The sequence below is a fragment of the Chionomys nivalis genome, chromosome 7 (genome assembly GCF_950005125.1).
Source record: "Chionomys nivalis chromosome 7, mChiNiv1.1, whole genome shotgun sequence".
In the NCBI taxonomy this organism is placed as follows: domain Eukaryota; kingdom Metazoa; phylum Chordata; class Mammalia; order Rodentia; family Cricetidae; genus Chionomys; species Chionomys nivalis.
Genome location: NC_080092.1, coordinates 51,396,562 through 51,413,577, shown reverse-complemented (window position 1 = coordinate 51,413,577; position 17,016 = coordinate 51,396,562). Strand labels below are relative to the sequence as shown.

The following is a 17,016-nucleotide window of genomic DNA, read 5'->3' as shown; positions in this document are numbered from 1 at the left end:
AAAGACAAACAAAACCCCACAATCTACTGTTATTTACCACAATTAACTGAGTGCTGGGATTAAAACTGTACAACCACACCTGGCCTTGTAACAATTATCTCACAGATGAGGAACCTGAAGAAGGGTTGGAGACCTTGTCCTGGGTCACACAAACTTTTTTGTTGTTTGTTTGTTTGTTTTGTAGACAGGGTCCCACTGTGTAGCTCTGACTGACCTGTTGCTACACAGACCACACTAGCCTTGACCTCACAGAGATCTGCCTGCCTCTGCTGTAATTAAAGGCAGATGCCACCTTGCCCTACTAATCACACAAATTCTTAAGGGACCAAGATATCATTTGACTCTAGATCCTCATGCTTTCCCTCAAAAAATTTATTCACCAAAGGAGAAAGGAGCTAAGAAAAACCGGGGTTCCAGAAGGAAGGTGACAGCAGACAGTCTCTGGGGGCGGGGCTGTGGTTTCTCTGATCTCAGCGCGCCCTCCGCCCAGGCCCCACCCCTGCCCCTCCCAGAGCTGCCTAGAAGTGGTGGGGTGAGAGCTCCTCCTGGGTCACCCCTTTCCCTTTGGGGAAAGAATTGCAGACCCAGGCCCTACCGACCAGAGGACCTCTTCTTCCTCATCAATACCCCTCCTGGGGGGTGGGGAGTGCTTCTACCTACACCCCCCCCTCACCTGCCTGACCTCCAGGGCCCCTGGGCCAAAGCAGGTCACCTGAGATGACGGTCAAGCTAGATTTTGAAGAATGTCTCAAGGACTCACCCCGCTTCCGGTAAGTGTGCAGGTCCAGCAGGCTAAGAGTTGGGGACAGGGACGAAAGGTTCCATTTGCCCTGACAACAGCACCCCCAGGCCAGACCTCCCTTAAAGCCTAGGCCACAAAGAGACAAGAGGGGACTGATGGGAAATGGTGCATCTGCTATTGAACCCGGGCCTGGTGTCTCACGCATGTAATCCCAGCACTTGTGAGACTGAAGCAGGAAGACCGCTGTGCCTTCCAGACTAACCTGGGCTACAGAGTGAAACCCTTCAAAAACAAATTACAAAAAGCAAAACCCCCACGCTCTCCAAAGCTCTTCTACTCTGCCTGGCTGCACCATCTGGCCTTTATAATTGGCATTCCTTCTTCCTTCTCATTGGAACCCCTCCCCCAGCACCTGCCCTGGGGTGGTTAGCAACTTCCTGCCCTGGCCACATCCACCCTCCTGATACTTCCTGCTCTGGTCTTGGTTATTGAAGCTTAGAATGTGCACAGTAGCACACGAGTGGGCGGCCATTCTCAACTCATTTGTCTCTCTGTACCCCCGACCTTGATGATAAGCAGAGGACCCAATGGACCCAAGCTCTGTTCTCATGACCCTGTCCCTCCTTTCTCAGAGCCTCAATTGAAATGGTGGAAGCTGAAGTGTCAGAATTGGAGTCCCGCCTGGAAAAGGTGACCAAGTCACGGAGAAAAGAGACAGTGGGACACTGAGAATGAGTTACACGGTCATAGAAAGTTAACTGTACCTGGGCATGATGACTCTTAACTGCAATCCTAGCACTTTAGAGGGTGAGGCTGAAGGAGGACGATCACCATGAGTATGTGTGACAGCCTGGGCCTAAAGCTCAAGAGTGAGATGTCTCTTAAGGTGAAGAGGGGGTCTACAAAGATTAGGAAAAAAATTCTGTGCCTTCAATAAGTTTAGTTTTTTGTTTGTTTGTTTTTTGTTTTTCAAGACAGGGTTTCTCTGTAGCTTTGGAGCCTGTCCTAGAACTACTCTTGCCAGGCGATGGTGGCGCACACCTTTAATCCCAGCACTCGGGAGGCAGAGGATCTCTGTGAGTTCGAGACCAGCCTATAGAGCTAGTTCCAGGACAGGCTCCAAAGCCACAGAGAAACCCTGTCTCGAAAAACCAAAAAAAATTTAAAAAAAATAAATAAATAAAAATAGAACTAGCTCTTGTAGACCAAGCTGGCCTCGAACTTGCAGAGATCCGTCTGCCTCTGCCTCCCGAGTGCTGGGATTAAAGGTGTGTGCCACTACTGCCTGGCTAAATTAAGTTCTTAAAATAAGGCGTGTTCGTTTGTTTTGTGTGCATTTATATAAGTTCCAGCCCCTGACTCTGCTGTCTCTAATGTGTTTTCTAACATACATTTACTCGCTCTGTGAGTTTTCTATTGGTGTTTAACAAATTTAGTTGTTCGAAAATACACATCTGCTAGTTTGTCAAGAGCCTGATCACTCAGTTTGGCTCTGGGTTACCTGAATAGCAGTCAGGGTCTTAACCAAAGCTATGGTCTCATTTGAAGACTGGGACTTTCAAGATCATGGGGTGGGGAGGCAGAGGCAGGCGGATCTCTGTGAGTTCGAGACCAGCCTGGTCTACAAGAGCTAGTTCCAGGACAGGCTCCAAAACCACAGAGAAACCCTGTCTCGAAAAACCAAAAAAAAAAAAAAAAAAAAAAAAAAAAAAAAAAGATCATGGGGTGGCTGTTCACAAATTTTCGTGATATTTCACTGCTATTACAGGACTGGGAGCCGAACCTCTAGAGGCCACCCACAGTTTCCTGCCACGAGGCTTTCCCTCTCCACAGACATGTCCTAGCATGGTTGCTGCTAGGAAGAAAGTGATTTTTCTGTACTACCGAGGTGTCACATGGTGTGCCATGGAGTGCCATCCCATTGCCTTTGCCATACTTCGCCTGTTTGAAGCCAACCACAAGCCTTCCTCACACTCCTTGAGAGTGGGGCTTAGGACAAGAGAGATGGTTGTTCACTGGTCCTTGCTGCTCTTCCAAAGGACCCATTCATTCTTAGCTCTCAGGCTGGGTGGCTCATGATTACCTCTAGTTCCAGGAGATCTGAGTCCCTCTTCTGGCGCACACACACACACACACACACACACACACACACACGGCTCACATCTTTAGCATTGGTGAGGCAGAAACAAGCAGATCTTTTGAGTTCAAGGCCTGCCTGCTCTCTCTCTCTCTCTCTCTTTCTTTTCTTTATATTTTTGAGACAGAGTCACAAGTAGTCCAGGCTGGCTTTGAATTTACACTGTAATTGAACCTGACCTCTACTTCCCTCCTCGAGATGGAATCCACCTTCTGCTTGTTAGGCAGGCCTGACTCTAATGCAAATAATTCTTAAACTTTTAAAAATTTATATATATATATATTTGTTTTGCCTGAGTATATGTCTGTGTATCATGCCCATGCCAGTGCCTACAGAGGCTAGAAGAGGACATTGGATCCTCTGAAATTGAAGTTAAAGATAGCTGTGAGCCACCATGTGAGTACTGGGAATTGAACCTGAATCTTTTGCAAGAGCAGTCAATGCTCTTAACCACTGAGCCATCTCTCTAGCCCCCTAAATGTTTTTAATTGAATATTTAAATTTAGGTTAATAATGCACTTGTAGTAATTGCAAAGAGAGACCATGTTTCCATGAGCTTTACCCAGTGAAGCAATTTTTCCTCATTATCAAACTTCAAAATTCCTAGGTAGTGGTGGCACACACCTTTAATCCCAGCATTTGGAAGCAGAAGCAGGTGGATCTCTGTATCTCTGTGGCCAGCCTGGTCTATAGAATGAGTTTCAGGACAGCCAGGGCTACACATAGAAACCCTGTCTTGAAACACACACACACAAACCAAAAAGAAAAAGAAAAGAAAAAGAAGAAGAAATCCTCAAAATTAGCATTGGCACAGTATGATTAACGATAAAGTCAGCAGGGCTCAGGAGAGAAGGCTCAGTAAAGTGCTTCCTTTGCAAGCATGAGGAACCAAGTTTGATCCCCAACACATATAAAAAATGATGCTGGGCAGTGGTGGCGCATGCCTTTAATCTCAGCACTCAGGAGGCAGAGACAGGCAGATCTCTGTGTGTGAGTTCAAGGCCAGCCTGGTCTACAGAGTAAGTTCCAGGATAGCCAAAGCTACATGGATAAATTCTGTCTTGAAAAGCAAAAACAAAACAAAAAAACACAAACAAACAAAAAAACCCAAGGTGTTTTATGGCACGCGTTTATAATCCTAGAATTGAGGAGACAGGAATCACTGGGGCTCTCTGGCACCCAGTCTAGTCTGATTGGTGGGCTTCAGGCTAAAGAGAAAGGAGAAGCCCTATCTCAAAGGAAGTGAACTCCTTTTTTTTTTTTTTTTGGTTTTTCGAGACAGGGTTTCTCTGTGGTTTTGGAGCCTGTCCTGGAACTAGCTCTGTAGACCAGGCTGGTCTCGAACTCACAGAGATCCGCCTGCCTCTGCCTCCCAAGTGCTGGGATTAAAGGCGTGCGCCACCACTGCCCGGCCGTGAACTCCTTTTTAAGGTAAGGTCATACTATGTAGCTTTGGCTGGCCTGGAACTCACTGTGTAGAGCAGGCTGGCCTTGAACTCAGAGACCTGCCTGCTTCTGCCTCAGGAGTACTGATCTCTGTCTGTCTGTCTACCTATCTACCATGTGTGCATGTGTGTGTATCCGTGCGTGCGTGCGTGCGTGCGTGTGTGTGTGTGTGTGTGTGTGCAGGCACACACTGTAGTGCCTGTGGGGAGCTCAGTGCACAGTTTTCGGGAGTCAGTTCTCTCCTCCACCATGGGCTCCAGAATTGCACTTTGACCTCCAGGCTTGCATGGCATGTGCCTTTACCAGTGAAGCCACCTCACTGACCTGAAGTTGGCTTGCTAAAAAACTGGAAGCCCAGGGTGGTGGCATGTACCTTCCTCAGCACTCAGGAGGCAGAGGCAGGCAGAGCTCCTAAGTGCCTGTAACTCCAACTCCAAAGGATCTGACATCCCACTGTACTCCTCACTCATACGCAAACATATACATGTATGCATAAATAATAAAAATATTTTAAATTAAAAATTTTAAAAACTGGGAATAACAATGAGTTTGAAGTTCATTCAAGTTTTCTAATGCATTAAAGGTTCCTCTTTATTGTTGACTGCAGTTGTATCCTATAGATGTACTACTAATTACTGGTTTAGGGTTTTTTGTTTTTGTTTTATTTTTTTTGAGACAGGGTCCTTCTATGTTGTCTTGGCTGGCCTGGAACTTGCTGTCTTGACAAGGTTGGCCTCAGTCTCATAGAGATCTACCTGCCTCTGCCTCCTAAGTACCAGGAGTAAAGGCATGCACCACATGCCTGGCTAGTTATTGGTTCAATTTTATGAAAGGTCTTTTCTCATCTATGGGAGAAAGGGGTGAATACATAGGAGAACTAGACAGTCCGCTGATCTACATGTGAGGTGTAGCCATTAGCCATGTTGTCTTCTTGTCGCAAACTGATATAACTTGATCTTGGTCAGTTTCCTGACCGCTGCTGATCATGCTAGCCACTTTCAGTCCAAGCTATGTTTCTCAGAAGCATCCAAAGTCCCCAGAAAAATGTGCTGGAAAGGCATGCATGGGGCCTGGCTCCTGGTACTTTGCCACTTCTTCACAAAGCCTCCCTGTGGCCTCTTAGCAGCTTAGGCCAAACTGAAGGACTCCACAGACAAGCACTCCATCCACAATATGGCAACTCATGGCCAAACTCTAGCATGTCACCTTGAGAGTGGGGCAGCCATAACCTGCGGATAATGACACCCAGGGGTGAGGAGACTGATTTGGGATTCTAGCTCGGCTATCTGGCTTTCCCTTCCCCATCTGTGAGAGCTCTGAGAATGACAAAGGTGCTGAAAGATGGACAGCTGAGCACCTAACATCTTACCTGGCCCTGCTCCTGAGGCCTCAATGGCTAGTTCATATTTGCAAGGAAATGTTTAAAGAACAGGGAATGAGACCCCTCCCTCGCAACACACACACACAGCAGAGGCTGTAGAACTAACTGAACCCTGCCAGGCAGAGAATGGGTACCAGTAACAAGACAGTGCACAAACGGGGCACAGAAGGGTAGATATAGGATTAGACAGGGGAAGGTATTTGAGAAGTAAAGTTGACTTTGGAGAGATTTTGAAACAAGCATAGGAAATGAAAGCTAGGAAGCAGAGATAATGGCGTGGGTGTGGTTTTAAAATGGCACTGCATGGGGCTGGATGGGATGGTAGATGAGATTAAGAAAGGGTTACATAGTCTTGGGCACGGGAAGCAGTGGAGCAGAGTGGAGGCATCACCTGGTGCACTGACAACGGGTACTGTCCTCTCTTGTCCTTTATTCCTTCCCAGCTCCTCAAGCTAGGTACCTGCCTCCTGGAAAGTGGGCACCATTACCTTGCTGCCAGCCGTGCCTTCATAGTTGGCATTTGTGACCTGGCTCACCTGGGCCCACCAGAGCCCATGATGGCGGTATGTGATGATTCTGAACCAGGGCTGTGATTGCTGGGGGCAGGGACTGGGATAAGAAGATGCTGTGGAGGAGGAGGGCTGGATCTGAGGTCTACAGAGCCCAGGTCAGGGCTAAGCTGGGGCTGTCATCCAAGAAGGGTCCAGCAGGGAGAACCTAGAGTTGGGTGGACCTTGATGTCCCATACCTGGTACTTTCTCTGTGGTTTTTCTTGCCCAGGAGTGTCTGGAAAAATTCACTGTGAGCCTAAATCACAAGCTGGACAGCCACGCCGTGAGTGGGGAATGTGGGGCCTGGGGGTGATGGAATGGATGGGTTGTCTGATCCTGACTCTCACTTGTTAACTTCTTCCAACAGGAGCTTCTTGATGCTACTCAACACACACTGCAGCAACAAATCCAGACTCTGGTCAAAGAGTGAGACGGGAGGGAAAGGGGTCTTATTTCCCAGGAACTAGCTCTCCTTGTCTTCCCATTTCCACGGGGCCTCTCCAATAGGAGGAACTGTGAGGGTGGGTGGGGAATGACCTGCCTTCAGCCTTCCCAAGCATCCCCAGGACTTGCCTCTCACAGGCTAAATGACAGGATATTGGTGGTGGTGGTGGTGGGGGGGGGTTATCCAGATATTTTTTTCTCCTGGGGATGGGAAGGTAAATCCATGATTTTTGTTTTGTCTCCCCTAACTCTAGAGGTCTCCGGGGTTTCAGAGAGGCTCGCAGGGATTTCTGGAGAGGGGCTGAGAGCCTGGAGGCTGCCCTTATTCACAATGCAGAGGTCCCCAAGCGCCGCATCCAAGAAGCAGAGGAGGCTGGAATTGCTTTGAGGACTGCCCGAGCCGGGTACCGGAGTCGGGCATTGGATTATGCCCTGCAGGTAGGTGCCTACCCCAACCCATCCTCCAGGATACCTTGAGGTGTCACCTCAAGAGCAGGGAGTCCCAGCGTGTGATGGAAAGATGTGCTGTGATTTCAAGACTGACCCCAGGTCTTTTTGGACCTTCAGGTCAATGTGATTGAGGATAAGAGGAAGTTTGACATCATGGAGTTCGTGAGTTTTGGGAGCCACAACGATGGAGAGGAACCTGCTGCGAGCAGGAGGGGAGAGAGGAGGAGAGAGGTATCCTTCCTCAGCCCTGCACCTGCCCACCTTGTCCCTCAGGTGCTACGTTTGGTAGAGGCCCAGGCTACCTACTTCCAGCAGGGCCATGAAGAGCTAAACCGCCTGGCTCAGTATCGGAAGGAGTTGGGTGCGCAGGTGAAGAACCCTAGGCAGTTGGGGCTGGGAGGTTAGGGTACACTAAGGTGACTCTCCTGGCCTGGTTGGGGCAAACTCAGACATCTGAGATGTCTCTCCTGTGCCCAGTTACACAACCTGGTCTTGAACTCGGCGAGAGAGAAGAGAGACATGGAACAGAGGCACGTGTTACTGAAGCAGAAGGCGAGTGCTGGTGCAGGGCGGGAGGAACAGACCAGCAGCCTTGGTCTCTGCCTACCCCAGCTGTTTTTGATCCTCTCATGCCCCCAGGAGCTGGGTGGTGAGGAGCCAGAGCCAAGCCTAAAGGAGGGGCCTAGTGGCTTGGTGATGGAAGGACACCTTTTCAAACGGGCCAGCAACGCATTTAAGACCTGGAGCAGGTAAGACAGCTAAATGCACCCAGCTGAAGATTGTGGGGCAGGTGATTACTGTCTATGCACATCCAGATATACCCCTGAGTCAGCAAAGACAGACAGACAGACACCGAAGTAAGTGGCTTGCTGTGTTAGAAGGTAATAATAAAATGCCTGGCACAACGGTGCAGGCCTTTAATCCCAGCCCTGGGAAGGCAGAAATAGGTGGATCCCTGAGTTCAAGGCCAGCCTGGCCTACATAGCAAGTTCCAGGATGGCCAGGGCTACATAAAGAGACTCTGTCTTTATGAAAAGCAAAAGAAAAGAATAATGCCTGAAGTTAGGGTGGTGGTGCACACCTGTAATCTCAGCGCTGTATAGGAGTTAGGGAGAAAGATTCTGAATCTGAGGTTCCGGGTCAGGCAAAACCCTGTTTAAAAAATAAAGGTGGGGCCGGGCGGTGGTGGCGCACGCCTTTAATCCCAGCACTCGGGAGGCAGAGGCAGGCGGATCTCTGTGAGTTCGAGACCAGCCTGGTCTACAAGAGCTAGTTCCAGGACAGGCTCCAAAACCACAGAGAAACCCTGTCTCGAAAAACCAAAAATAAAATAAAATAAAATAAAATAAAGGTGGGGAGGGAGCTAAAAGAAAGGGATGACAATGTTATAAAAAAAAAATACAGCAAGGGACATGATGATCTGATGATGATCTGGGTAGAGAAGGTAAAATTTAGTTTCAATTTTTTTGTTTAAAGGGCTGAGGATTAAACTCAGGGCCTTAACCCTGCTAGGCAAGGGACTTACCATGAACTACATCCACAGTCCAGGGTTCCCAAATCAACCTTTCTTTCTTTTCTTTCTTTCTTTCTTTCTTTCTTTCTTTCTTTCTTTCTTTCTTTCTTTCTTTCAAATTTCTGTGGGTGCCGGGTACCCTGGAACTGTAATTACAGTTTTGAGCTGCCATGTGGGTGCTGAGGATTGAACCTGGGTCCTCTAGAACAGCAGTCAGTGCTCTTAACCACTGAGCCATCTCTGCAGCCCTCAGGGTTCCCAGTTCTAAATAAAATGTCAGGCCGGGCGGTGGTGGCGCACGCCTTTAATCCCAGCACTTGGGAGGCAGAGGTAGGCGGATCTCTGTGAGTTCGAGACCAGCCTGGTCTACAAGAGCTAGTTCCAGGACAGGCTCCAAAGCCACAGAGAAACCCTGTCTCGAAAAACCAAAAAAAAAAAAAAAAAAATGTCAGGGGCTGGACTTGGTGGATCATGCCTGCAATTCTAGTGCTTGAGAGGAGGCAGGGGGATTGGAATTCTGTGTGTGGACAAATAGGCAACAGAACTGACCCTTTATCATGAGGCTTTTTGGCACCCACTCCTTTTTATTTTTTTCAGACAAAACTCATGTATCCCAGGCTGATCTCAAGTTTACTACGTAGCCAAGGATGACCTTAAACTCCTGCTCTTCCTGCCTCCACTCCCCAAAAGCTGGCATTACAGGTGTACAACACCATGCCTGGCTAAAATGTAACTTTTGCAGAGTGATGATGGCATGCCTTTAATGCCAGCACTTGGGAAACAGAAGCAGGTGGATCTCTATGAGTTCAGGACCAGCCTGGTCTACAGATTGAGTTCCAGAACAGCCAAGGCTACCCAGAGAAACCCTGACTTAAAAAAAAAAAAAAAAGCAGCTTTTGAGTTATTATTTGAAGGATATCTGAAGGAAAACAGTCAACATTGCCAACACTGCCCACAATAACTCAGGCATCTAGCGACCCTTCACCAGCACAACTCAAAGAAGAGAGACACACAAACTCTACTACCAAAAACAATAGGAATAACCGGAGTAAACAACCACTGGTCATTAATATCACTTAATATTAATGGACTCAATTCACCTACAAAAAGGCACAGGCTAAGAGATTGGATACGAAAACAGGATCCAACATTCTGCTGTTTACAAGAAACACATCTCAACCACAAAGACAGGCATCTACTCAGAGTAAAGGGTTGGGAAAAAGTTTTTCAAGCAAATGGTCCTAAGAAACAAGCAGGTGTGGCCATACTAATTTCTAACAACAAAACTGACTTCAAACTAAAATCAATCAGAAGAGGTCGAGATGGACATTTTTTTTTTTTTTTTTTTTTTTGGTTTTTCGAGACAGGGTTTCTCTGTAGCTTTGGAGCCTGGCCTGGAACTAGCTCTTGTAGACCAGGCTGGCCTCAAACTCCTAGAGATCCGCCTGCCTCTGCCTCCCGAGTGCTGGGATTAAAGGCCTGCGCCACCACCGCCCGGAAGATGGACATTTTATACTCATAACAGGAACAATTCATCAGGATGAAGTCTCAATCCTGAATATCTATGCCCCTAATATGAAGGAAAACAGTGTAGAAAGAAGGAAGAGTTAATAGGAGGGTCCTGAGTTCTCCCAGTGCTTATAAAACTGGAGCTGCGAGCCTGGTCAGGGTAAGGGAGGAAGGAGGAGGAGCCAGAGCGCGTGGGTATCATGCTAGAACTTTGCAGAAACTGGTAGCGCTTTGAGGACTGCTCTGAGGAAAATGGGAAGTCCTGCAGGGTCTAAGATAGGACGGTGACATGTCTTGATGGGACTACTTCATCTTCCAGAACTACCACCAGCCCGTATAGGACCTTGGGACAAATGAGAAAATGGAGCCCCTTCCCCAGCGTAGTTCCATTTGTCAAAAGCTGTAGAAATAAGCCTGGTTTGATGCCGGCAGTCAGTAGTCTAAAGTAGAAGACTACAAATCTGAGGTCAGCCTGGACTGTAGAGGGAATTTCTAGGCCAGTCTGGGAGATGTGGCAAGATCCTATCCCAAACAATTGTAGAAGTGGGAGTGAATCCAAGGCCTGCTTACACACCCAGAAATAGCACTCAGACTGCTACCCTTGACAGCTGTCTCCCTCAACACTGGCCACAACTAGAAAAAATAGGCAACAATAAACTTATTTTTAGTTAAAAAGAAAGAAAGAAGGAAAAGCCAGCTGGGTGTGGTGGCATATGCCTGTAGCCTAGCCTTTAAGGTGGAAGCAGAAGGATCAGGAGTTGAAAGCTAGCCTTACTGCCATCTGCTGGAAAGTGGGCCTCATAAATATGTCCAATCTGAGTTGTCCAAGGAACGAACACCCCTTCCATGTCCTATTCTGCACAACTTCCCACTATTCTCTTGAACGTCTCGTCTCGTGGGACTGCCAATCCACACCTCCTCTGTCTCTTTTTTGTTTTTAAATATTTATTTATCATGTATACAATATTCTGTCTGTGTGTATGTCTGCAGACCAGAAGAGGGCAGCAGACCTCGTTACAGATGGTTGTGAGCCACCATGTGGTTGCAGGGAATTGAACTCATGACCTTTGGAAGAGCAGGCAATACTCTTAACTACTGAGCCATCTCTCCAGACCCTTTTTTTTTTTTTTTTTTTAATTTTGTTTTTTTGAGACATGGTTTCCTCTATGTAACACCGCTGACTGTCCTGGGACTAGCTCTGTAGACCAGGCTGGCCTAGAACTCAGAGAGATATGCCTACCTCTGCCTCCCGAGTACTGGGATTAAAGGCGTATGCACCAAGATTCCTAAGAGGCAAAGAGCATAGTCTTTTTTTTTTTTTTTTTTTTTTTTTTTTTTTGGTTTTTCGAGACAGGGTTTTTCTGTGGCTTTGGAGCCTGTCCTGGAACTAGCTCTGTAGACCAAGCTGGTCTCGAACTCACAGAGATCTGCCTGCCTCTGCCTCCCGAGTGTTGGGATTAAAGGCATGCGCCACCATCACCCGGCTGAGCATAGTCTTTTTTTCTCTCCATTCCTGAGCTTGTCCCCAGACTGTCCACGCACTTAACCATTTCTGTCTTCTCCAGACGCTGGTTCACCATTCAGAACAACCAACTGGTCTACCAGAAGAAATATAAGGTAGGTACTGGGTGCCTGGACTCTGGATACAGTCAGCCCTCACTTACCGTGCTGGATCTTGGCTCCCTGATGACTTTCTGCCAGGACCCTGTGACTGTCGTGGTGGATGACCTTCGTCTCTGTACGGTGAAGCTCTGTCCAGACTCAGAAAGACGTTTCTGTTTTGAAGTGGTGTCCACCAGCAAGTGAGTACAGTCCCTTGGGGGCAATATTCTAATATGTCTGAATATTTACAAACCAGAAAGCCAGGGCCACCACGATGAGGCTCCCTGTGCAGTTCTGGGACTCGGTCCTTTCTTTGGCCCTGGGTCGAGGCAGGGAACCTCGGCTGAGAGCACAGGGTGGTAGGGGATAGAGTAGAGGAGACTGCCAATTTTACAGAAGTACAGGTGCTCTTCTTAGGATGGGAATTATATTCCAATAAATTCACTGTCAGTTGAAAAGATATTGAAAAATCTGCTGTACATATAACTTAGCCTAGACTCAGCCTTTGGTAAGCATGCTGGAAACCCTACAACCACAAGTCTCTTTACAATAACGTGTTATTGAATACTCCACTGAAAATCAAAATGGCTGAATAAATACTCCTTTGTGCATTAATATTGAAAAGTATTTTTTTGGCAGGGCGGTGGTGGTGCGTGCCTTTAATCCCAGCACTCAGGAGGCAGAGGCAGGTGATCTCTGTCAGGCCCAGCCTGGTCTGCAGAGTGAGTTCCAGGACAGTCACAGTCAAGGCTACATTGAGAAACCCTGTCTTGAAAAACCAATATATATAATCCATATGACCAGTTCAGCACAACTGAATGTCAGTTTGCCCATTCTGCCTCATGGCCCTTGACCTCAGACCCCCTCCTGTCACTCTCACCTATCCCCCTCCCAGGTCCTGTCTCCTCCAGGCTGACTCTGAGCGCCTCCTGCAGCTGTGGATCAATGCTGTTCAGAGCAGCATTGCCTCCGCCTTCAGCCAGGCTCGCCTTGATAACAGCCCTCGTGGTCCAAGCCAGGTATCTTAATATGGGCACCGGGGACCATGCTGCCCTGGGAGATGGAGCCCCCTCCCCCTCGCTTATTCTTTCTTCTCCTTCAGGTCTCAGGATACCTTGCCCTGGGCTCTGCTGCTACCCTAGGCTGTGGCGGGGCAGCCAGAGGAAGGGAACCTGGGGGAGTTGGGCAGGTGGCAGCCCAGGTACAGAGTGTAGAGGGAAATGCCCAGTGCTGCGACTGCAGGGAGCCAGCCCCGGAGTGGGCCAGCATCAACCTCGGTGTCACTCTCTGCATTCAGTGCTCCGGCATCCACAGGTCATTCCCTAAGACCCCGAGCCTGAGTCCTGCTTTCAGCTGCCGTGTGGCCTCTCACAAGGCCCTCTCATGCACCCTACCCTGTTTTGTTTTATTTTGGTTTTTTCTTATATTCTTCTATGTCACTGGTCACCAAACTTGCTGCAAAAACTGCACATGCAAGTTGGGTATAGATAGGTTTGGGGACTCTAGAGGAATTTATTGTCCTTTGTTTTGTTTTGCTTTTCAATACAGGGTTTCTTTGTGTAGCCATGGCTGTCCTGGAATTCGCTCTGTAGACTAGGCTGGCCTCGAACTCACAGAGATTGGCTTACTTCTGCCTCCTGAGTGCTGGGATTAAAGGCATGCACCACTACTGCCCAGCCCAGGGAATTTGTTGTCTTGATTAGAGGAAGCATGGGTTAGGGTTTGCTGAGGGTGGGATAGCCAACAGAGCTCAGAGAAGAGGTTCTAAGGTCCTACCAAGTTCTTAAGGCTTCACCACCATTCTGGAGAGGGCAAGGGAGATGGCACAAAAAGAATGTTCCAGACCAAAATACCGTGAGAAAAATAAGGGGCTAGAGAGCATGAGGTCTTAAAATAAACAGAAGATAAAGGGAGGGATGGTGAGCAGACTGCCTCTTGGCCCAGCTCCTCCACACAGCCTCCACACAGGCCTGGCCTCTGAGTCTTTTCAGTAGCAACAGCTTCCCCGACTACTGCCCACACAGGGTATGACTCTCCCTCTGGCCCTCCAGGAGCCTCGGTGTTCATTTCTCCAAAGTCCGGTCTCTGACTCTTGACTCCTGGGAACCAGAACTCGTGAAGGTAACTTGGGCTATTGTGATGACAAAGGGCAGCGAAGTCCCGAGGGCTCAGGTACTCACCCTATTCCCCGACCTCTTTCTCTTGGCCTCTCCTGGGCCTCCTGAAGCTCATGTGTGAGCTGGGGAATGTCGTCATCAACCAGATCTACGAGGCCCGGGTGGAGGCCATGGCAGTGAAGAAGCCAGGGCCCAGCTGCTCCCGGTGAGGCTGGGGTGGAGGTATCCAGGGCTTCCTGCTGCTGGGGTAGGGGTGGCGGCAGGATGAGGGACCTAGGGCTCCTTCTCCCCACCTCCAGGCAGGAAAAAGAAGCCTGGATCCATGCCAAGTATGTGGAGAAAAAGTTTCTGACCAAGCTTCCTGAAATTCGAGGGCGAAGAGGTGGCAGGGTACCCCCAAGAGGACATCCTCCTGTACCCCCGAAGCCTGCTGTCAGGCCGCAGCCAGGGATTGTCAGGTCCAAATCAGGTAAGGAGTGTTTGGCTCATTGCTGTCTGTTCAGTAGCGGGCCAGGTCTTCTAGGGAGGCAGAATAGGAGGACATCCCCTGGAGAGAGTTGGGAGGACCAGACTGTAGTTTCAGGGGGTTACAGTAGGGCATGGGACTGAGCATGGGGAAAAGTGTGGGGTGGAATATGTCATGTCAGGGAGAGCCACAAAAGGGGTGTCTTTGCTAGGTGGTGGTGGCACATATCTTTAATCCCAACACTTGGGAGGTAGAGGCAGGTAGATGAATCTCTGAGTTCTAGGATAGCCAGGGCTACACAGAGAAACCCTGTCTTGAAAAACAAAACAAAAACAAACAAAAGGAAGGCCGGGGAGGTAATCTCCAGTGAGAAGAGGCAGGAGAGGGTTGAGCTTGGCGGTCTGGAAAGAAGGGTATGAGCCTGCCCCAGGCAGTGGAGGGTAAGAGGTGAGTCTGGCAGGGAGTTAGTTCACCCCTGGCGTCCAGCCAGTCTGGGTGGTTGGACAGGCTGAGGAGGTGAGTGATACTGTCTCCTCCACACCCAGGGCCCTGCACACATACATCATACATCCCGACACGTATGCACACACACATCACTCCCATCTCACCACAGCCCTGAGTCACAAGGGCCTCCCCATAATTTAGACGTGACTTACTCCCTCACAGCATCTGGGGACTGTGCTGAAGATTTCTCCCTGGACTCAGCACTGATTTCCCTTAACAGAGTCCCCATCTGATGACCTGGGAAGCCTGCACCCTGGGGCCCTGCTGTTCCAAGCTGCTGGACATCCTCCATCTCTTCCTACCATGGCTGATGCCCTGGCCCATGGAGCTGATGTCAACTGGGTCAATGGGGCTCAGGGGAATGCCACACCTCTGATCCGGGCCACAGCTGCTGTGAGGACCATGCTGACCTCTCCTACTTGACCCCAAAGCTCCTCCTGACTCTCCTAGGGGTCTCCATCCCCTAGGGAAATCCCATAGACTGGGTGTTAAGGGTGGTTTGGAGGTGGTGAACCAATCTTGGACCCAGAGCTTGCATGAGATTTTAAACAAGTTGTCAGTCTCTGTGGACCTTTAGCCTCCTCATGAGTAAACTAGGAATGGCAGGAGGCCTGAGAGGCAGCTCAGCATGTGCTGCACTTGCTGAGGACCAGGGTTCAGTTCCCAGGAACCCAGAAGGCGGCTCAGAACTGTAACTCCAGTACCAGAAGGTCCAACGCCCTCTTCTGGCGTCCTCATTTACTGCACGCAGCACACGCACATGCAGGCAAAATACACATAAAATAAAAAATCTTTAAAAAGAGGAATGGCATGCCTCATCAGAGTGCAGAGTAGATTTAATACATGAGCGTGTAAGAGATGACAGCCAAGCCTGACACCTAGGTGCACCCTGAATACCACACTCCACACCTGACACCTAGGTGCACCCTGAATACCACACTCCACACCTGACAAACGTCTTAATCACGCCACCCTAAAACATCTAGAAATCCACCTCTAAAAATGTCATTCCCTCCTTGATCTCTCCATGCAGAATTCTCTTTTGGCCTGCGAGTTTCTTCTCCAGAATGGGGCAAACGTGAACCAGGCAGACAGTGCTGGCCGGGGCCCACTTCACCATGCCACCATTCTTGGCCACACAGGGTAGGGAGCCATGGAAATGCCAGCATCGGGAGGAGGTTTCTTGTGGGGAAGGCTTCAGCTGAATTTGACTGTTCTTTTCAGGCTTGCTTGCCTGTTCCTGAAACGGGGTGCTGATCTGGGGGCTCGAGACGCAGAAGGCAGGGACCCTCTGACTATTGCAATGGAAACTGCCAACGCAGACATCGTAACCCTGTGAGAATGCCAGAGGGTCGGGCTAGTGCTTGGACAGTCCGTTCTGCTTGGGGTAGGACTAATGCCAAAACCAGACCTGGAAGGTGAGGTCTGGGGAGGGGTGGGGTAAAGCTCTCTGTGGGTGGCGGGGTGTGGGACAAGATGAAATAATGGGAGTTCATCTTGGGAGCCATTATTCGTAGATCAACATTGCAGAAAAGTTCATGTGTTTGCTTTTTAAAGCACTGGTCACCAGAAAGGCATTTTCACCGAGTGCTGTAGCTCAAAGGGTGGGAAGTTAGGGAGTGCGAAGTCTTTTATTCCTTAATTCCCACCCTTCAGGTTACGACTGGCAAAGATGAGGGAAGCTGAAGCGGCCCAGGGCCAGGCAGGTAAAGTAACCACTCATTTACCCGGGCGCCCGGTCCTTGCTTACCTGTCCCCTTAGTGCCCAACTGCATTTCTGCCATGGTTTATTCAACACACACGGTTTGGGCTCATTGAACGCGCCTGACCCTCAGAACAAAGGAAGGAATAGGCGCCTGGGCCGCGCTTACTAGGCACCTACACTTCAAAAGCTTGCCCTGCCAGATCCCACCCCTACTGCCCGAGGATGTTTTTCGTAGTAGCCCAGCTGTCCCGCCTCCAGCCTTTCCTCTGTCCTCCTCAGGAGATGAGACGTATCTCGACATATTCCGAGACTTCTCTCTCATGGCGTCGGATGACCCCGAGAAACTCAGCCGTCGCAGTCACGACCTCCATACTCTTTGATTTCAGGCTCCTCCCCACTTTGCCAAGACTTGTTCTCTAATAAAGTCTGTTTCTTCTTTCTCAGTTCAT

The 17,016-nt window shown here is 49.2% G+C and overlaps 1 protein-coding gene across 1 annotated transcript; it reads left to right on the top strand.

The window, feature by feature from the left end:
• Positions 1-536: 536 nt before the first annotated feature.
• Acap1 (ArfGAP with coiled-coil, ankyrin repeat and PH domains 1) lies at positions 537-16,970 on the top strand. The gene is made up of 22 exons (XM_057774605.1): positions 537-770; positions 1,375-1,432; positions 6,150-6,269; positions 6,487-6,540; positions 6,625-6,683; positions 6,956-7,139; positions 7,269-7,313; positions 7,425-7,520; positions 7,629-7,703; positions 7,791-7,900; positions 11,739-11,790; positions 11,875-11,975; positions 12,671-12,794; positions 12,878-13,089; positions 13,827-13,896; positions 14,003-14,097; positions 14,192-14,361; positions 15,083-15,255; positions 15,896-16,005; positions 16,087-16,197; positions 16,519-16,568; positions 16,847-16,970. The coding sequence occupies exons 1-22, from the start codon at positions 718-720 to the stop codon at positions 16,945-16,947; spliced, it is 2,223 nt and encodes a 740-aa protein (XP_057630588.1). The 5' UTR covers positions 537-717; the 3' UTR covers positions 16,948-16,970.
• Positions 16,971-17,016: the final 46 nt, after the last annotated feature.